This window comes from Acanthochromis polyacanthus, chromosome 12 (assembly GCF_021347895.1).
Source record: "Acanthochromis polyacanthus isolate Apoly-LR-REF ecotype Palm Island chromosome 12, KAUST_Apoly_ChrSc, whole genome shotgun sequence".
NCBI classification, from domain to species: domain Eukaryota; kingdom Metazoa; phylum Chordata; class Actinopteri; family Pomacentridae; genus Acanthochromis; species Acanthochromis polyacanthus.
The window spans coordinates 30,460,562-30,483,078 of NC_067124.1; the positions used below are offsets into that span (position 1 = coordinate 30,460,562).

General features: G+C 37.5%; 1 protein-coding gene across 1 annotated transcript in view; it reads left to right on the plus strand.

Moving 5' to 3' along the window:
* cpne4a (copine IVa) overlaps window positions 1-10,829 on the plus strand; it is a 95,555-nt gene extending 84,726 nt beyond the window's left edge. The window contains exon 16 of the mRNA XM_051956919.1: window positions 4,377-10,829. Coding sequence (XP_051812879.1) covers window positions 4,377-4,508 — 132 coding nt within the window. The 3' untranslated portion in view covers window positions 4,509-10,829. The remainder of the gene's footprint in view (window positions 1-4,376) is intronic.
* The last annotated feature ends 11,688 nt before the right edge of the window (window positions 10,830-22,517 follow it).

Consider the following 22,517-nt stretch of genomic DNA (forward strand, 5'->3'; position numbering starts at 1 on the left):
TTTGAGGGCATTTTTGTAGGAACTGGGAATGCATTTTTAATTTCCAACCTGGCAAAATCTCGGTTGGGAGAAAGCACTTACTAGTGGAAATAAATCAGACGGTAAAAAGCAATAATGGAGCTACAGTTGTGTTTTTATAACTGTGGTACAAAGACAATTTAAAATCCAAACGTGGTGTTTGCCAGGCTGCACTAACTGCTCAGTTTACTCTTTGTAATCTTAATTTAACAGTTTGTTTTTGCCCGTTTATAGAACTCCACTCTTCACTGCGGCTCACAAACCTTCCATTAACCTCACTTCTCATTATGTTTTCATTTTCTATCTGGATGGGTGTTATTCGTGTTTCAATGTGTTGTTGTTATTGGAGCAGAGATGCGTGAATTATTATTACAAACACATTTAGTTGTTCACAGCTTCTGTTGCTCAGCGTCTGCAAACCTCCATGTACGGGCGCCAGATGGTGTGTTAATTTGAAAAATGTCTCTGTGCACTGTTTAAATATAACTGCGTGTGACCCTAAAATAACTGTATGATGGTGAAGCAATAAGCCGAGAGGACACGAGTGGAAAGTGTTTTAAATTCATGATCACAGCGTGTTGGAGGGAGGATGAGATGAGAGGCTGCGAAATTATTGAAGAAATGAGTTTCAGCCTATGAGAGGGAAGACCGGGTGGCAATCTGCCAGAGGATCTTAAGTGGGAAACTTATTATTTCTCTCAAATGAATTTCAGCTCGTAACAAGTCTGAAGGTTACTGTTGGTACAGTACAGCGCACATTTATCTGCCCAATTTGAACTCATTTTACAGACACTGGCTGTAGTTTGCTCCGAGCTTTAATCTGTGTGATGAATGAGAGTTTCTGTTTGGCCCTAAAAGAGGCAATTTTCATTTGACAGCAGCAGAACGAGGCAGAGAAAAGCAGCTCTGACTGACTAAAGACCACTGCTGCTTTGTGAGCAACGCTTTCATCTTAAAATTCAATCAGGAAAAGATCATTTCATCTCAAATCATCAATTTTTATAGCTTAAAATATGGATATGAATAAAGATATTAGTCAAATCTTACTTTTAAAATATTTTTATGTCTAAAGGAGTGAAAGGGACAAAAAGTTGGAATCAGTCAAATACTGAGTGAACAAAGCCCCCAACAGGTGGCACTAAGGACTTATCTGTGTCCCATTGCAATACTTTTGACTTTCCACATTATAATTTTTCAATTTTTGCAACATCTCGTGATATTTTTGGGCTTCGTAACCTTATGTTTACATCCCCTTTTGATGCTTTAGCGTTCCCTTGCATTACATTTTGCGCAATGTCACAAAATATTTGCGTCCTATTTCATTACTTTTATGTTCCCCCATGATTCTTTTTACTTTTAAGTCACCTCACAGTGTTTTTGCATCACTTCACTTTTTAACCTAGTGATAGCTTCAAGTTCCCTCACAATTAGTTTTGTTTCTTGCATGTCCTCATGACACTGCATGCTGTCGTAATAGCACATGATATTTTATTCCACTTCTAACACTCTGCCAGTTTAGGGAAACACGGCAGATGCTGAAAGGAGATGATGCGACACTGATGCATTCATGTTGAAAAGGTTGATCTCTGATACAATCCAGCTGCTCTAACTGCTGTGGTTGGATGTACGGTCACTGTTCAGTCTGTGGTGCAGTGAATGTCCAGCTGTTGGACTCATGGCGCTTTTCAGTCAGTTGTGTATGTTTATTCAGGGGTTTAGGAAAAACTATCACTGCACAGAAGCTGCTCGTGCATGTAGTCTTTAACCTTTAAAAACTAAGGTGTTGTTTGCAGCAACTGGCAGTTGGATTCTGTACGAGATCAGCATTTAAAATGTGTATTAAGCATTAAATGTCACATCATGTCTCACTTCTGTATCTGCAGAGTGTTTCCAACACTGGCATAGTGTTAAGACAAAGTGAACCATAACACCAACTTTTCACACGGATCACAAGGAATGGAAAACTTTATGCGAGGGAATAAAAATCAGTAAAGTCTTGTCAGGACCTTTACAGGGCTTCGTAGGAGTGATGATGTTGTACCATATATATATTAAAGTTACAGTTAAGCAGTGCTTCAGGAGACTTTTTCTGAATAATAAGTGAACTGCACCCACAGAAAAAAATCCAAACTGGGGTTAAATGCTGCTGATGCCGTTTGGAATAGGGCTGCAACTAATGATTATTTTTATTGTTGAATATTTTCTCAGTTAGTAGTTGCTTGTTTGGCTGTAAAACGTGAGAAATAATGAAAAAAGTGTCAAATAGTGTTTCCTCAAGTCCAAAATGTCATCCTAAAATGTCGTCTTTTGTCCAGTGAGATTCAGTTTACTGTAATGGAAATGGAAAGAAACCAGAAAAAATATTCACACGTAAGAAGCTGCAATCACAGATTTTAGCCAGTTTTTCCTAAATAACTAAAACTGATTTGATGATCACAGTAGTTGGGAACTAATCGGTTATCTGTTGCAGTTCTAAACTGAACAAACTGAGTGGATGTTTAAAATTATCTCAGATTTCAAAGTAAACGATTAGATTTTTTTCTCTTTGGTTAAATAACACTTACTTTTTTTCTGAGTGCTTCTGAGTTGAATAGTTTTCTTCCTTATTATAAATAAAAAATCAAATAAATGCAGGCATCTCAGCTGGTGCAAAACACTAGATACCCTGCTAAATTTAAACACCTGCATTGACCACATGGCGTGTACAAAGACAACATTGTTAGAGTTTATGCTAAACAGCGAAGCAACGCTAAACTGATGAACAGATCAGTGAAAATCAGAAATACCCTGAACAAACAGTAGCTATTTTTTATCACATCAACACCACACAATATACACTGATTGCTCTGACAGAGGCACACTCCACTGGTGACGCCTCCTGAACTTAATTTAAAAGATAAGATTCTTCCTTGCCACTCATGACGACAAGCAGTGAGGGAAAAGCTAATTTCTGAGATTCAGTGGAGGACGCATCACATCCACCTGCTGGTGCTCAGATAAAGTATTTTTTTTAAATATTTGCTGATGCAGAATCCCAATTCGATACCATTTTCCTTGATGATAAACATTTTAAGTACAAAGTTATTAAAATCAACCCGAGTTTCTGCACCCAAGCCGTTTCTAAATACTGTGTAGGTAGTCAGGAACCTTGTTAACAAATGTGTGAAAAAGTTACCTATAAATAATATTTAAATACCTACAAATTAACAACAGAATGTCCCTTAGAATATCAATGCAATGAATGAAAAATGTTCAAAATTATTAAAATGTCTGGAAAAAGTCTTAAAAATATTGATCTATTGACTTGAAAATCCCATATGAATATTAATAAATTGTCTGAAAAATGTCCTTAACATACAGATTTTTATGAATGAAAAATCCTCTATTAAAATTACCTTAAAAATTCTCTAGAAATATAAAAAATACCTGAAAAATCTTGTATGATTAATGACTGAAAAATCTCCTAGAAATATTTAGAAAAAAACTTGAAAAATGTTCAAAAAATATATCATAAAATATTCTCAAGTTACTTAGTGTCTGTTGATGAGTCCCAATCTGATACTATTTTCATGAAAATACACAGTTCAAGTCCATTAAAGTTATTATAATTAATCCAGTGTAAACTATCAGTTAAAAGTTTGGACACATCTTCTAATTTAATGTTTTTTCTTTATTTTCACAACTATTTACATTGTAGATTCTCACTGAAGGTATCAAAACTATGAATGAACACACACGGAATTATTTAGTAAACAGAAAGCTGTGAAATAAGTCAAAGTCAAGTCTCATTAAGAAGGCAAGAAATTCCACAAATTGACCTTGACACAGCACACCTGTGAAGTGAAAACCATTTAAGGTTACTACCTCACAGAGAGAATGCCAAGAGTGTGCAAAGCAGCAATCAAAGCAAAGGGTGGCTATTTCAAAGCATTTAAACATATTTTGACTTATTTCACACTTTTTTGTTTACTACATAATTCCATATGTGTTCATTCATAGTTGTGATGCCTTCAGTGAGAATCTATCATATGAACAGTCATGAACATAAAGAAGAAACATTAAATGAGAAGGTGTGTCCAAACTTTTGACTGGTGGTGTGCATATCTGACCACTGAATAGCTTTACAAGAAAAGAAACTTTGTGTCTACATCCAAGCTGTTCCATAATATTCTGGTGGTGGTCAGGAACTTTGTTGTAAAGCTCCTGCAGAACACTGTCTGAAATCTATTTTAGAAAGTAGAGTATATCATAGTTCTACAGTGGTGGGAGCAGGTCCTTAGAATTATTAGGGTGAACCCAAAAATTTAGATTTACAAAAGTACCGCATGACTGACGTTTCCTCTGTTTCTCCTCCTCAGGCCTCTCCGGCTGCTCTGGCTAAGAGTGTCCTAGCAGAAGTGCCCAACCAGGTGGTTGACTACTACAACAGCAAGGGCATCAAGCCCAAAGTGCCCAGCGAGTACCAGTCTTCCAGGCCGTTTGGCCCCTGAGCAGCACCACCTCTCCTGGACTGACAAACATGTTTACTGTCTTTTGTTCTTTGTGAAAGCGGATGTTAAAGGTACTGCATGTGGTATTTTATCATTAACGGTGAGTCACATTAGACCTTAATGCCTAAAGGGAGCAAACCAGGACTACCAGAAACCTGTCAGGAACCACAGTGGAGGTCTTCACAGAACCACACAGTTCTAGGGCACCAAGAACCAGCAGGGTCAGCATTCTACTTGGTCTAAACAGATGTCATTTTCACGACATATCTCTAAGACAAATAGAGATATTAACTTTAAGTTTAAAATTAAAGTGCTCACAGATCAACTGTTTGTTCCTCTGTTCTGACAAACATCAACCGGAGCTTTTCTGCATACTGGCTTTTGCTTTTAATGCAGAAGACTAGACTTTACATTTTCTATATAAATTTGTCTCTTAGGCAAATAAACAACTGCTTGTTGATTGCTCAAATGAACTGATGGCACATCACACTGTTGCTGGTGTTCAGGCTGACTGCATATTGGATCCAGTCTAATTAACCTCGGGCCTGTTTGGGTCCGCACCAGTCGACCCTCTTCGATCAGGTCTATGGAAATGAATATATGCATGTCAGATTCAGGTAGGCTTTTGTTTTGGGACCAAAATTTTGGAGCTGTGAAGACCTCGAATCTAGACTCCTCTTTACACGGAGAGAGATTTCACTAGTCAGATGAATAAAAGCTGACATAATTGTAAGAAACATGTTTCATCTCCTGCCATTATCTTTAAAAAAGTGAGCATGTGAAGCTGCAGAAACTCTAGTTTGGAGGCCCTTGCAGCAGAAAATAGTTTTAACCAAGCAGGTAAAGAGTAGAAAGACTTGATTTTGTGGTTGTTGTCTTGCAGCTGCATTCAAGACATGTGGGACTTAGTATACATTGTAGCTTGTAATTATTGTTCACATCAACATCCAAGTTCTAATTCTGGCTATTGGTAACCTTAAACAGCATGTTTTATCTGGGGTGTTTGCTATGAAGCATGAGCTTTGTGGTAGTGTTTAAAATATGGCAATACAATTTCAAATGGTCCGATTTTTAGAACTATTTCTGCTCAAGCATATGATCCTGGATATTTATAAAGATATTTGTTAAATTATAGCTTGATATATCAAATACTTGATGAGATAACCCATTTTTTAAATTGCCCGTTGACATACTTTTAGCAAATTTTTTTTTCGCACATTGAAATGTAAATCTGTTTAAACAACAATAGCTCAGGAACTACTGAAGATAAAAGCTTGAAATTTTCACAGTTATTTCTCATGTCAGAAATATTGGAAGAGTACGATCAAATAGACTTTGATTATGGATGACTTGAATTTTGAAAAAAACACCATCTTTGAGCTCCACGTAAACCACATAAATTGACTTGTCATGATGAGGAATAACAGTGAAAGTTTCCTGCAGTTCCTGCCAAAACATAAGATTTCTTCTGCTGTTCCCTGTTGCTGCCCAAAATGATATGAACTTGTTGGCAGTTGCATGTTTTTAAAAGTGCTGCTATAAAGTGCTAAAGCCTCAACAAATCATCAGTATTCAGCTTAGCAAACCACCCCGAACTCTCCTGCACTCTCAGACAGTACTGCAAGGACTTTATGTGGGATAAACACAATCTTATGAAGCTTACTTAAAACTCTGGATCCTCTGGTGGAAATACAGCCTGAAAGTATTGTTTCATCTCATCTTTAGTTTCATGCTGTAAAATGCCAACTGTAGCACCTTTTGCATCCGCTGTGCATGCAGGGCCGACAAAGTCTGAGCAGATTGTAGCGTTCAGGAGTGTTTTTACGTGAAAAGCACACAAACACAACACTGACCAATCCAAACGCTGCTTCCCTGCAGACAGCATGACGGGCGGGGAAACAGTCGATGAAGGAATGTATGAACCCCTCTCCTCCTCTCCCGCAGTTTGTTTTTATAAGAGTTTATCGAGATTTTGCTAAATTTCGTATGTTTGTTGTAAAGCATTTTGGATCTCTGCCAGGTGAACAAGCTAAGCTGCCTTCACAGACGTCTGCATCCTTTACTGTTTTTTTTCTAAAAGCGAGGCAGATGCATGAACTGTTGTTTTGCATGCAAATCTCCATGCAGGACTTGGCGGTCCTTGTAGTTTCTGTCTCCTGGTAGTGAATAATATGAGTAATAATGACGTTTACAATGTGCCCTGCGACGGGGCTGTTCTACTCGGAAGCATGTTCACGTGTAAACGAAAATGTGTGAGTAGATTTAAAAGCACAAAATGAGTATATTTGGAGAGATTTCTAGATTACGGTGATAGATTTTGGTCGCTTTGTGCCACAACACCTGTCCATCTGTCTATATGGCTTTGCACAACTTTCTTTTAGAAATATTGATTTCATTCTGGATCTGACTAAACCTTTTTTAGGTATAGTCGCATTACTTTTTTGGCATCACTTGTTTCTTTATGCACAGTCATTTCTAAGCACAAGCAAGTCATTTTTCAAGTGAGGATAGTAGTGGCAGCAGATTCAACAAGGTAGTCCAGATTTCCTTTTCCCTTGCCTCATCCTCTACCTCTTCTCTAGCAACCTTGAAGTGTTCTCAAGCAAATTCTGGATCAGAGAGTCTTCCCCTTGGCAGGAGTTGCTCTGAAAAAGCCTCGAAATGGAGGTGTCTTGGGGGCATTTCAGTCAGTTGTCCAATCCACCATAATTGACTTCTACAAGGGACCAGCAGCAGTGCTCCTCCTAAACATCTCCTTCTCTTCAGTGTAAAACTCTACAGATTGCTTGAGTCTTGAATCAGGACCAAACTTCATCCACTTAAATGAGTTCTGGATCTGGCAGCACCCCATTAAATGAGGTAGTCCAGAGTCCTCCATACATCTTTCAGCACTTCCAAGAATTGGACATACCCAGAGAACTTCAACAGAGAGGCATCCAAAAGGAATTTCAGTCAGATGCCTGAATCACTTTTTGCCTTCTGGACGTCATTCTGGTTGGTATCAACTTCTTGAACTTCCACAAATTGCTCGACCTTTAAAACCGAGTCAGATGTTATCTACGCAACTGGATTCTGGTCCTTGTGACAACAAGCAAAACAAGGTGATAAAGTAATCCACAGTTAAATTTTCCAGCTCTCCTAGGAGGCATTCCTAGGTCAGAGGAAATTCCTCAAGAAAATTCTGGGTTTGCCTTGGGGTTCAATTCCATTTGGACGTACTTAGTAGCCTCCAAGTGGATGAGTCCAAGATGAATTTCAGATGCTTCAACTACCTCAACTGGCTCCAAGGAGGGAACAGCACTGGAGAGCCTTCTACACAATGATGTAATGACGCAAAATACTTAAACTTTGACGGACTGCTTGAGGCTTAAGTCATGACCAACCTCCATGCGTTTAAATGGTCCTTGTGACAGCAAGCTCAACAGGTTTGTCCAGACCTCCATAGTTACATTCTCCAGCTCTCCCAGGAGGCATTTCTAGGTCAGAAGGGATTCTTCAAGAAAATTCTGGGTTTGCCTTGGGGTCCAGTCCCAGTTGAACATACCCAGGAACCCTCCAAATAGATGCTTCAAAGAGGCATTTCAGAGGCGCAAACACCCTCAAATAGCTCCGGTGAGAAGACAGCACTGAAGATTCTTCTGCACATCTGTTTCTTGTAGATGTAAACTTTCTAAACTTCTACATGTAGCTTCAGTCTTGAGTTAGGACAAATAATCTACTTAAGTTGATTGTAGTCCCAATGACATCTGGTTAAACAAGGTACTCCAGAGACCTCAAAAGGTAAATCCTTCTGCTCTCTCAGGAGGCAATTCTGGCTTTTGACCAAGGGTCTAATCCTAGTTGGGTGCACCCAGAAAACCTCTACAGGGGGTGTCCAAAAAGAATTTTTTATCAGATGTCTGTACCACTGTTCTCCTATGAGATCCTTCTATGTGCCTTTTTCTTGACACTGTACATGTCCTAAACTTCTACAGATATACAGGTAGCTCTATTCATTTTACTGGGTCTTGGTTCTGGTGGCACCAAGGTAGTCCTGTGTCCTCCACAAGCTTGGTGCGCAAGTAGTAACATCCATCATTGGTTGCTAATACATCGTTGTTTGGCACTGGCATGGATGTTACTACTTAAACTCTACACAAGTAAAATTACATTAACAACTAGGTAAACACTTCTTTGGTGTCCATGTTAGCAAACACCTCACAGCTTTTCAGTTCTGAGCTTTTAGAAAATTTCCCCTCTCCACCTACACATAGCCTCAATACTTGCACAGGGAGACTTACACAAGACATCCTCATTCTGTCCATTTCTTCTCAGTATTTGAACTGCACAATCTGTCCAGTTTTCCACGACTTGTCTGGATCCAGATGTCAGTGACCAGGCTAAACCAGATCATCCAGACACCCTTCTCATGAGCCATACCATCTCGCTCCTCCTGGAGGATCCTATGTCTAAAAAAATCTTCACAGGAAGGCACCCTGATGCCTGAACCACCTTAACTCTCTTGCTTTAACATTAAGGAGTAGCTGCTAGTCCGAGCATGGTTTGGACGTTTGAACTCTTCACCCTGACACTCTGCAAAGGAAACTCCTTTCAGCTCATTTTTAAGTAGGTGAAGTAGTGAGGTAGATGAGCAGAAAAAACAGAGCTTTGCCTTCAGGCTGACCTCAGTCTTCACTGTGAAGCGTTGGTGCAATGTTTACATTCCGGCTGATGCTGCACTGCCCCACCAGTCGACTTTTTGTTCCATCTATCCATCCATCCATCAGTTTTTCTTTTAACCACATCGGTGCAGTGGCAGACGACCTTGCAGAGCCAGGCCCTTTGGTGGATGACATCCCTCACATTTTGACTCTTTCATTGTGAGACAGTAGATATTACCTGACAGCTACAGTATGGTTATGTGAAATATGAACTACAATTTCTAGCGTTGGCCCTGAATTGTCCCATATGGACACATACTGGAATACTGGGTGGTGAAAGTGATCAGTCAGGGTTTAGCATCAGCATTTGAACTTGACACACAGACTCTTCAAAAGTCTGATTCCAGCATAAATTTTCACTTTCACATGATGTAAATATGCACTTAGAGTTAATTTCATTACTTTGTAGTCTAAACAAAGTTTGAATGTTTCCTCATTAATCATGTGATCCTTGTTTATACATTACACACGGGGACAAAATTGTTGGTACCCCTCAGTTAAAGAAGGAAAAACCCACAATTCTCACTGAAATCACTTGAAACTCACAAAAGTAACAAGAAATAAAAATTTATTGAAAATTAAATAATCAAAATCAGCCATCACTTTTGAATTGTTGATTAACATAATTATTTAAAAAAAACAAACTAATGAAATAGGGCTGGACAAAAATGATGGTACCCATAACTTAATATTTTGTTGCACAACCTTTTGAGGCAATCACTGCAATTAAACCATTTCTGTATTTGTCAATGAGCGTTCTGCAGCTGTCAACAGGTATTTTGGCCCACTCCTCATGAGCAAACAGCTCCAGTTGTCTCAGGTTTGATGGGTGTCTTCTCCAAATGGCATGTTTCAGCTCCTTCCACATATGTTCAATGGGATTCAGATCTGGGCTCATAGAAGGCCACTTTAGAATAGTCCAACGCTTTTCTCTCAGCCATTCTTGGGTGTTTTTGGCTGTGTGTTTTGGATCGTTGTCCTGTTGGAAGACCCATGACCTGCGACTGAGACCAAGCTTTCTGACACTAGGCAGCACATTTCTCTCCAGAATGCCTTGATAGTCTTCAGATTTCATCGTACCTTGCACACTTTCAAGACACCCTGTGCCAGATGCAGCAAAGCAGCCCCAAAACATTACTGAGCCTCCTCCATGTTTCACCGTAGGGACAGTGTTCTTTTCTTCGTATGCTTGGTTTTTGAGTCTATGAACATAGAGTTGATGTGCCTTACCAAAAAGCTCCAGTTTGGTCTCATCTGTCTAAAGGACATTCTCCCAGAAGCTTTGTTGACAAGCCTGTCAACATGCATTTTTGCAAATTCCAGTCTCGCTTTTTATGAGTTTTTTTCAGCAGTGGTGTCCTCCTTGGTCGTCTCCCATGAAGTCCACTTTGGCTCAAACAACGACGAATGGTGCGATCTGACACTGATGTACCTTGGCCTTGGAGTTCACCTTTAATTTCTTTGGAGGTTGCTCTGGGCTCTTTGGATACAATTCCAACGATCCGTCTCTTCAATTTGTCATCAATTTTCCTCTTGCGGCCACGTCCAGGGAGGTTGGCTACTGTCCCGTGGGTCTTGAACTTCTGAATAATATGAGCCACTGTTGTCACAGGAACTTCAAGCTGTTTAGAGATGGTCTTATAGCCTTTACCTTTAAGATGTTTGTCTATAATTTTTTTTCGGATGTCCTGGGACAATTCTCTCCTTCGCTTTCTGTTGTCCATGTTCAGTGTGGTACACACCTTTTCACCAAACAGCAGGGTGACTACTTGTCTCCCTTTAAATAGGCAGACTGACTGATTATGAGTTTGGAAACACCTGTGATGTCAATTAAATGACACACCTGAGTTAATCATGTCACTCTGGTCAAATAGTTTTCAATCTTTTATAGAGGTACCATCATTTTTGTCCAGGCCTGTTTCATTAGTTTGTTTTTTTAAATAATTATGTTAATCAACAATTCAAAAGTAATGGCTGTTTTTGATTATTTAATTTTCAATAAATTTTTATTTATTGTTACTTTTGTGAGTTTCAAGTGATTTCAGTGAGAATTGTGGGTTTTTCCTTCTTTAACTGAGGGGTACCAACAATTTTGTCCACGTGTGTAAATAGTGGAGCTGCTACACCCTTGAGTTTAGTGTTTGGTACTATAAGGATTATTGTTTGTCCTGTTGGAGAAAAAAAGCATAAACAGAGGACAGGTGTTGAGTCACACGACTTATTGTTGTGTTAACATGCAGTATTGTGTGCAAAACAATGACAAACTGACTTATAATAATAAAAGTTTTATCAATAACCTCAGAGTGTCTCATGATTGATTGTTGTGAATGGGTAAACATGGCAGAATTTTGAAATGACTCAGTTTACTTAGTTACTCCTGTGTTACAAAAAAACAGACACGTTTAAGTTGCAAACTGCAAGGAGCCAGCGTTCCTTTCTGTATGTTGAATTTATTGTCCTTTTGGTCTATAAAATGCAAATAATTTTACAAAAACTTGTCCTGAGCTGAGTGTGACATGTCAAATGTGTTTTCTGAAAATACATTTGACAAATGCCTAAATGTTGAGGTTAGAGCAGTGGTTCTCAAACTTTTTCTGTCAGACCAAAGGCACAGAACATTTATTCACAGTTATTGTGAAACTGAATAATGTAGTATTTTATTTCATGATCAAAACAACTTGTCAGGGTCCAGAAAGTATTTCAAATTTACAGTTTTACAATTTTACAGTTAATGTCTTCTCTGTAATTCTTACACTTTTTAAAGGCATCCCGCTGGTCGATTTTGGCCCGCGGGCTGTACGTGTGACACCCCAAGTAAAAGTAAGCATAGAAGATGAGCCGAGGTGGTGACATCATCAAGTACGCTGGTGTTCCAATCGCACATTAACGACGCTTTCTCATGTTCTCGGGAGTCCGTACTTGCATACTTGGCAAGTACAGATGCAAGTATGGCCAACGCAGTTTGGTATTGTTGTGTGCCACGAACAGGTCGACGTTAAGACAACAGTTCAGCTAATTAGTTCCATGTAGATGGACTTTTTCCTCCCAGTCATTCGGGCCCCTTCTGTCATGCATCTGTGCCCTCACAGGTGAGCGCAGCCCACACTGAGAAACACCGGTTTAGAGTGAGGTACAGCAGTAAATCACTTCTTTTAAGATACTAAAATGGACAAATAATTGGCATTTTTTCACACTTTCTGTAATTACTAATATAATTAATAGTTTCAGATAATTAAGATGGTGCTTTTTTCCTCCTTTGCACAGTAATCATCAGCTCTTTTAACTGTATTTAAATCAGCAAAGATTTGCCTTTATTTGAAAAAAAATACTTATATTAAACCAACAATAAAACTGTAAATCTTTTTGTAAACTTTTTCTGTATTGTTTAATTATTGGTCATATCCAGTAAAATTATAGAAAAGTGTTAATTTACATGTTAACTATATAAAAAAAAATCCCAAACTGTAAAAAAATTTTTACATTTGTAGATGCAAAACAACTACATTAGGCTCACATCTACATCTTCTGTAGTTATCGTTGTTATTCCTTCAATCTGGACTTCTGCCTGTGTCTTTATAGTGAGCCAGTCAGGTGGTGCTCAGGTAAACACCATAGCATCACAGGTCAGTCCATTATGTACACTTTTGTTGAGTCCAATCTCAGTCTTTAAATTTTCATTAATGTTTCCATTCCAGTGCAGAGACTTTGTGTGTATCTAGTGTTGAGCTGTTTGCTCTCCAGTCCTGAGAGAGTAAAGCAGTAAATGAAGGGGGATCTCCCAGCTGTCCCAACGTCCTCTGTGTGGTTCCACAGCAGCAGTAATTAAAGCCTCGGCTGATGGTTCAGAGGCGTGACTGTTCAAGAGGAGGAGGAGACGAACGAAAGGAGGCCATTTGCTCTGTCAGAAGGACAAAAAGGCGCAGCAAGACGTCGTCGACTCGACATGAAACTGTTGTCATGAGAATAAAGAAGGTGAAGCAACGTGGGGATGATCAAAGACGACTTTGGTCTGACTACAGGTTCAATAACATCAGGACGACTCTAGTAACAGTTCCACTCAGAGGTTCACACAAGAAATATCTAGCTCTGGATAAAACACTTTAAGATTATCAGCTCAGTTTTACATCTGTTGAAGTCCATGTCTGGTTTATTAATGGATCATCTTTTATTCAGTGTGTGGAGGATTTTTTGGAGGGTTTCCAGAACCGAGTTTATTTAACTGTAACTTTCACTTTTTTCTCGCCTCTGTTACATCTTTTTATCCTAACTGTGAGAATATCTTTTGCAATTATTAGGGAATAGGAATTAATTTTTGGTTGTTTGAATGACATTTCTTTATCAAATATTTTGAGTATGACAGAATAAATGCTGTTGTGATTGTCACACTATAAAACAACATTTCAGTTTTTAATGTTGACTGAATCAAACCTGGACAGGTCGGATTAAAACATAACACTGCTTCTCAATTCTATATATTCTTATGACAAGTCATTTTAACATTTAATAGTTAGACTGCAGATTTATTACAAATATCTGGAGTTGAATTCTTCCTAGTCAAAATACAAACACTAAAAGTCCAAACACTCAGCCCTGAGGAACCTCTTCTGCAAACATAACTAGGAAAATCTCATTGCTTCCATCTGTAAAGACGATAAACTTCAGCTCAAATTTTCCTCCAAGTGAAACTTTCCACACTGAAGTTAGCTGTTTATCCAAGTTGGCGTGACTCAGCAGAAACTTCCTTTTGTTGATTAATGTCAAGACCTTCAGCTGCTGTTTCTCCAAAATCCCAGAAACACTCTGACCCACAGAGGTCTCCATCAAGAGTGTTTAATTAAAGCAGGTTCAGCAGGTCTTTAATTACCTCAGCTGACGAGTGCCGTGCTAATGAGGAGGTTAACGAGGAGCAGCCAATAGGAAGCTGCTTTGTGCTATAAACAGAAGGAGCTTCACCCAAAACTAACGGCATTAGTTTAGCTTTAAGGTGTGAGAAGCTTTAATTGGAAGGTTTTTGACTGAAGAAAACTCTATTTTTCAAACCAGTGTTCAGTGTTTCCACATATTCTAATGAAAGAAACACCTACCTGCTGTGTGAGATTCAGTTTATCCAACATCATGTGGACAAGCGTGTTTTTTCTCTATGTTAAGTTTTCTGTCCATTATGTCTAATGATGGTAGCTGAACCTTTTATTAGAATTTGCCTCAAGCGGTCTCAGTTTCAGCCTGGTTAAGAACTTTAGTCAGGCATTGCATTGACCTAAATGTAGGAAAACCTGATTCTAAGAAGATTTTAAGATCTGTTTGGAAGAAAAATTACATACTATAACTCATAACTTTGTTGTTGTCTTAGTTGGGTTATTCTCCATCATATTAAACACTGTTGGCTTCCACCTCATGTATTATAGGTCAGGAAAGTAGTATTTTACATAATCTTTGTAGGGTTTTAATCCTTAATGTGTAAATAATTTGGGTATAGTCACAATTAAAACTAGAAAAGCACTCAGAGTGCAGTACTCCGTCAAGGCTGCTCAGTTCACTAAAACGTCATAGTTAACACATAATAAACTATGACGTTTTTGTCATATTTTGGACAACTTACTAAACTATGACGTTTTGAAGAATGAAGATAGCATTAAATTAATCATAAATACAGTCTAGACATTGTTAATGTGGTAAATGACTATTCTAGCTGTAAATAACTGATTTTAATGGAATATCTCCATAGGGGTAAAGAGGAACATTTCCAGCAACCATCACTCCTGTGTTCTAATGCTACATTGTGTTAGCTTATGGTGTTGAAAGGCTATTTGATGATTAGAAAACCCTTGAGCAGTTATGCTAGCGCATAAATAAAAGTGCAAATTTTCATGGAAAACATGACCCAAATGTCAAAAATAATATCATGTCTCCTGTGTCATTTCAATCAAGCAACAGCCTAGTTAGCCTTAAAAGTAAAATGTAATTAATATGACAAAACAACTTAGTTATGCCTCAGCCTACAATAACACAAAATGTTCTGGCATTGCATTGTGGGACACATAAAATCCACACTGGAGATTTAGCGTAATGTTGTGTGGTAATGATGTTGTTTTGGATAAAAATTTTAAAGCTTTTCATATGCTTCATTAAGCAACATTCTTCAGTTTAGACATGCCCCATATTGCTCTGCATTACATATTATACAGGTTTGTCAGTTCACTTATCTACACAGTAGTTAGACCTGCTGGTAACTGGGTGCAAATATTATGCCACAACTGATCCCTGCTTCCTTTTATGTGGCACAGCCTGTTTTACTTTACCTAAAGCTTCACTTACATTAAAAGGAGCTGAAGTCGGAACATCTGCTGCAGCACCTGCTGTTTAAATCCTCAGCAGGTTCAACATCTGGTGGAAATATACAAGACGAGGCTGTTAAAAAGGTAGATTGATGAATGAGACCTTCTGATTCATGAATCAGAATGACACAGCGTCGGGTGGGATAACTGTCCACTTACTTTTGGCCATGTAGTTAACCTCATAGTTGACCCATATCTTTTTCTGTCCCTACAATGATTCCAATCCAGGAGCTCTTCATCCAGAAGACACATGGAAACCCTGGGCAGCAGCATAACCAACCTGAAAGAAAAAGAAACTACAGTTGGATTTAAAAACATTCATCCACATATTTAGTCAGCCGGTAATTACAGAAGCCAGGAGTGGACATGCTGTTACTTTGAGGTATTATCTCGAGATAGCAGACCTAATTTTCTTGTGATAACAGGTCATTTTATCTCCATTCCTTGAGAGAAAGATGACAAGATTATTCATCACAACTTGTATCATCTCAAGATCACAAGATATCAGAGAACTTGAACATGATTGTCTGGTTCACTTCAACATTAAGATTCAGGATCACTGAAGTTCACTCGTCTGTGACGTTAAAATCCAACAAAATCGGAATGTTATCTCCAACAAAACAAGAAAAGACAGACTCCTTGAAATGAGAAAAGTTTTCAGTTGTTACAGATGTCAAAATGCCTTCTACGCATGTTAGCTGATAATTCTACAAGAAATAACCAGTTGTTATCTCAAAATAACTTTTTAACACAACACCACCACTGTTGTCTCAGGATAAAGAGCTAACTCATGTCACAAGTTTTTGTTGGTTTTTTTTACATATAAGAAAGCTTTTACCATAGAAAACATTAATAGCTGTGAAATAAATTAGTCCATTAGCACAGAATATGAGCTTTGTATCTTGGGATGGCAAAATAACATTTTAACATTAAGAGAAGAAGCCTTTCTATCAAGAAAATGAGACACGTTCATGAATTAACTTTCTGTCATAACTACCCATGTTTTCCATCTTAACCTAACAGAATACTACCAACCCTACCATAATAACTTTTCTTGTATAGCAACTTTCAGAAGAACATTCACAAGGTGCTTTGACAGCTAGAACATAGTGATAAAAGAGAGTTAATAGAGAACTTTACTGGAGACTTACTGAGATAATTGCATTAAGAAATGAGCATGAGTACGACTGCTCTTGGTTTCCTCATTAGCAATTGAAAATACATGAGAAAACAGAGATGTCTGTAGAGATAGCTGAAGAAATTGATCAAAAATAATGACACATGTTGCAACAAACAGTTAAAAATAATTAAGAAAATACACATAGCTAATACAAATAGCTAAAATAGTTGACTGATGTCATGAACTGACATCTGCAATGAATAAAAACAATCGATAAATGAATAAAATATTTAGTTTCTTTTAATAAATCCTCACACAAACTGTTTTACTGTATAAAAACAACGCAAGAAAGTTCCAGAAAGTCTTAAAAATGCACTGAATCTAAAAGAACTGTGACTTCTGGTCTCACTTGATGTTGAAAAAAAGGTTGGTAATCACTTTTTATATGTCAGATGGAGGAAAAGTGTGGCAAAATATTCTAATTTTAAAGAAACTTGCGGTAAATTTGAGCTTTAAAGATAGGTTTATGCTCTGGGGAGATGAGAGAAATGTTTTCAGTTACTATGAGATGAGCATTGTCGCTGTGTTTGCTGGCAGCTGCTGATGCTGGAAGAGGATCTGAGGGAGTCGAGCTGAGTGACGGCTCGCTGCTCTTCACAGGGAACTCATTATCATTTCTAACTAAACGCTGCTGCTGAGAGGAAAAACTGGCTGCGGGATTCCTCTCTGTGATGGATTCCTTCTTCCAGATGCACCGACATTATCATTAATTCAAAGAAATGCTTGAATAATTAAATCAGCTGTAACACTCGTACAGTAGCAGCACTGAAAGCCGTGAGAATAGAGATGACAAAAGATAATGTAGGGTGGGAAATTGAGGGGGATATATATATTTAGAAAATTGGAACTGGAAGGAGAAGTTGAAGTCAGCAGGGAGCTGAGAAAGAAATACATGATAATATAAGTTAGAATAAAAGAGTAAAGAACATGGAGGAGAAGGAAGTTTGTCAGGGTTCTGACTGATAGCAGATTATTAAACAATGAAAATAATAGTTTAAATGTTTCTTTAAACAATCCTTCTCGGTCTACATTTCCTTTACACTGACTTCTTGCTATATGTACAAGTATTTTGGGTGGACTATAGCATTAAGCCCAATGTTCAAGGGCTCTTCTGAGAATATACCATTAAACCAACCTTTTAGGTAAATGTTCCAGGATGTTGGGTGGAATATAACATCAGATAAACCTTTTAGGTCTACATTGAAAGATTTTAGAGTAGAATATTACTCCAAACCATCCTTTAGGTCTACATTTAATGTGGAATACTCCTTTACACCAACATTTTTTGGTCTACACTGAAGGTTTTTAGGTGGAATATTCCTTTGAACCAACTTTTTAAGTTTATGTTCAAGACTGTTGGGTGGAATATACCATCAGACCAACCTCTATAGTCTACAGTAGTGAATTTTAAGTGGAATATACCATTAAACTCATCTTTTAGGTCTACATTGGAGGACTTTAGGTGGAATTTTCTTCCAAACCGTTTTTAGGTCTACATTTAAGGATGTTTAGGATGGTATATTCTTCCAAACCAACTTCCCAGATCTACATTTCAGGTGGAATATTCCTCCATACTAACTTTTTTGGTCTACATTGAAGGATTTTTTCTAAACCACTCTTTCGGGTCTAATTTCAGGTTTTAGGTGGAATATTCTTTTTAACCAGCCCCTCAGATCTCTTTGAGGATTTTGGATGGAATACTCGGTTAAACTTTTATCAACCTCCATCCAGATGTTCAACTTGATATCTTTACTTTCAGATTTTTAGCACCACAAACCTTTAGTATCACATTTTATTATCATTTATTAGGAATTTAATGGAATCCACCAGCAGATTATTTTTTGGTTGAGAAACTTCATTGTTATCGTCTTGGGACTGCAGTATTTAAATCTGTTCCTTCTATTATATCTCATGTCTATTAGTTTTAGTGGAGAAAGTTATTTTAATTGCCGATTAGTCTCTAATAAATCAAACAATAAATTGGATTAGTAAAGAGGTTTAAATTTCTTACTTTATCATATTTTAAATATGCCATAAAATATAAAAATAAAGCGTCTTGAGACAGTTTGACCTGTAATTGGCGTTATATAAATAAGATTGAATTAAAACTGCATGTATCTTGTAATGTTGGAGGAATTCAGTCATATATGTTGGAAAACACATTTTTGTCCATTAATCTGCAGATTGTTTTTTCCAGTAATTTATTTCTTGTTTTGGTTTATAAAATGTAAAACCCAAATATATTCAGTTTAGTGTCATAAAAACCAAAAAGATTTACATTCATGATGCAGAAATCAGGCAGTTTTTCACTTTTTAACTTAGTTTATTCAGAAAGATAGTTGATAATGTGTGAATTGTTGCAGCTTGTGAGCCATAAAAGGTTTTAATCTTTGGGACCAAGTGTCAAAAAACATTTAGAAACCAACATCAACAAAACACTCAACAAAAATTTAAACATCATTAAAGGGAAATCCAACTTTTACATGACAATGTCAAATTAAAGAACATTTATTTCCAACGTAAATGTGTGATGTTTATCCTTTGGAGCTTCTCTTCACATCGTCTTCCACCTGGACTGGTTTGATCAGGAGCATGTGCAACAAACATTTGAAAAACTGCACTTTAACATCAATAAATGACACTGAAGTTTATTCTCTACATAAATGAGACTGAGTCTGGATGTGCTGCTCTGTCATTAACTCCTAAGTTTTGGGTAAAGTTCAAACAAAAGAGGACAGTTCAGATCAGACTTGAGAATGAACTTATTTTGAACAAACATCTCAGACTTTCTGAGCTTCAGCACCTCTAGCAAGATATTTGAACAACAAGCAGCTCAAGAGATCCAGAAGTTGGAGAGAGTTAGCTTTAGCTGAGCCAAAGAACATGTGGGACACTAACCTGGCAAACATTTCAGACATTTCTCTGTGAATTCTGAGAAATAATTTCCTATTTAATGACAGAGCAACACATCTGAACTCAGTCTCATTAAAACAGACTCTAATTCAGTGTCATCCATCCATATTAAAGTCCAGTTACCCAAAATGTTTGCTGCATGAGCTCCAACAAAACCTGTCCAGGTAGAAGGCCACTTTGACAAACAGGAAGTGGAAGATTCCAAGCAGATTTATAGAAGGGGGAACCGGACTGTACCAAGTGTGGTCGAGTATAGAGGGGTGTTCTGTGGGTTTTTAAGGCTGATAATGATTATTAGTGGGACATCTGGAGTAGGTATTCATTTGCAGTAAATGAAAGTATTTAAAATCTTGGAGTTAAACTTAGATGAACACAAACTCTAACAGAAAACTTTGTTGATACATTTTTGTTTTATTTAGAGATGTTAAGTTAACATCTCTAAATAAAGGAGAAAAAGCTGCTTTTCCTTCGACTTTTCGGGAAATTTTTCTCTCAGGTTTTCTCTGCTATTTATATTTTTATTATTTGTGATCATTTCATTATTTCATTATTGTAAAATAAAGTTGGAGGCATAAAGACTCAGTTATTTTATTCCTGAAATCTTTGACGTAGCAGAACTAAACTTCCATTTTCCTACCTGTACTTCTGATACGAGAGCTAAACGTATCTTGTTTTATCTTCCCCTTTTCTCTTTTTGTGTAATGTGTGTCATTTAGTGTCTTTTTCGTATCTTGCTTGTGTTTTTTAGTCATTTAGCATCACATTTGAGTCATTTTTTGTTCTTTTTTAAAATCTTGCTCGTGTTGTTTTTGTCTCTGCCATCTTGTCTCGTTGTTGTTGTTTTTTGTCAAATCTTGTAATTTCACATCTTGTGTTGTTTTGTGTCCAGTTTTTCATTTTATGTTTTGTCAGTGATATTTAGTTTGTGACAGGTTTGTCTCCTTTCTGACATATTGTGCCAGTAGTTTTTGTCATTTTGTGTCATCTGTGTCATTTTGTCCCCTTTTTTGTCTTTTTGTCTCATTTCTGAGCTTTAGGTCTCTCTCCATCCAAGTACAGCTGGACCGCCTGACTTCATATTTGATTGTGCTCTTCTATTTTTCCATTTACTATACTGACTTTAAGTCAGATTTGTTTTTAGTTAATGTGACTAATAGGTTGCTGTTTATGTTTGTTCAGCACTTTGGTCCAACTCTTTTTCTTTAAAATGTGCTATTTTTTAAGCAAAGTTGAATTAACATGAGAATTTTTTTTTCTGCGCTATATTTTCAGGCCTCATTATCTCCTCTTAAAATGTCACCTTTGCACCACTTACTGTTTCGTCCACAGACCCACTGTCACTGATGGAATAATAAAAATAAAAGTATGAATGAAAAACACAAGGGTTTCAGTAGATTCTGATGATTTTATGCAAAAATCTGCTTTTGCAAAGCTGCAGGGAGCTTTTTAGGCATTGTTTTGTCTCCACAGCAGAGGTGGAAAGTGCAAAGTTAGCAGGATCCATGGAGAGACATTAATTGGAAATACAGCGTGTTACAATAAACCACATAGATCCTTTAAGACAGAGCTTTGGAGGTCGACTTCACTCCACCTCGACCCTGCACGGGAGAGATTAAGCTCCTCTTTAACTTTTTCTCTGCAGATTTTTCTCCATAAAATTCAAAACTTTTACTCCCGACTGCACTCTGAGCTTCATACAGACACACACTGATAACACAGCACCACCTCTGCTCACTCAGTAATCCATTTAGCTGCACTCTCCCTCAGGTTATCTCTCAGATCTCAGCCTCTGTCTGCTGCACTGATCGATCAATAGCGGCAACGGAGATTAAACCTGCTGAGCTCACCGTCCACTCTCTGCTGTAGCTCCACCTGATCAGCACTGTAATGCCAAATTAGTCTGAGATACTTTAGAAAACAGAGGGGTGTGCATCCTCGTCAACAACCAGCAGGTGAATATGTTGGTCATTAGCTCAGAACGTTGGATATCTGGCAGCTAATTTCTGTGTTTTCTTTCTGCCAGACCTCATAAATGAGTCATTTAAAAGTCAGTTGTTTTTTTTTTTTTTTCAAGCTGCAGGCTGTCCACATGTTTGCCTCGATACACACCGTTTTGTCCTTGTTTCTCTACAGTGGATATTCAGTTTGCCAAATTAGCGTGAAACAAATGAACACCAAAACTAGCTGATATGTCAGCGTAAAAGGAATGTTTTCTTTTTAAATAAATAACAAACATGACACTTGTCAGCCTAGAAACTGTAAAAACAGAAATTAGTTGTCAGACTTCCAGTTTTCCAACAGTCCATGAATGTATCGCGCCCCATGCACAGTTCCATCAAAAACAATGAACCAAATCTGAGGCCAAGATTATTATATTTTGTCAATATCACGTTATTCTACATGTGTCATTTAAAAATTTCTCCAAAAATAAATAGTTTGCAGTAATCAGAATCTGTGAAAACAGGAAAAAAACAACTTCCCTCCTTCCCTGATTCTTCATGACTGACTCAGAAAAATAAATGTGGCATGGCTGACAAACCGTGAACAGAGGAGCAGGTTATCAGCAAGTTGTTGGAAGATACAATTAGCATAGTGAATGTGTCTAAAAGTTTTCAAAAACTATCTATAATGACACAAATATGGTCAAAATTGTCAAAAATGAGTTCAAGATTGTTCCAAATGGCTCAAAGTTACACCAAGTTGATAAGTTAAAATTTGTCCAATATGTTTGTTTTCAGGTGAACTGCAGGCAGAGTTTCCACACAGCAGGGCTGTGAAGAATGGGCTGAAAAAGAAAACTTGTCAGAAATTATTCCAAAATGGCAAAAAAAATGTCCAAAACATCGAGAAAAAAATTGTCAATGATAAGTTTAAAATGGTT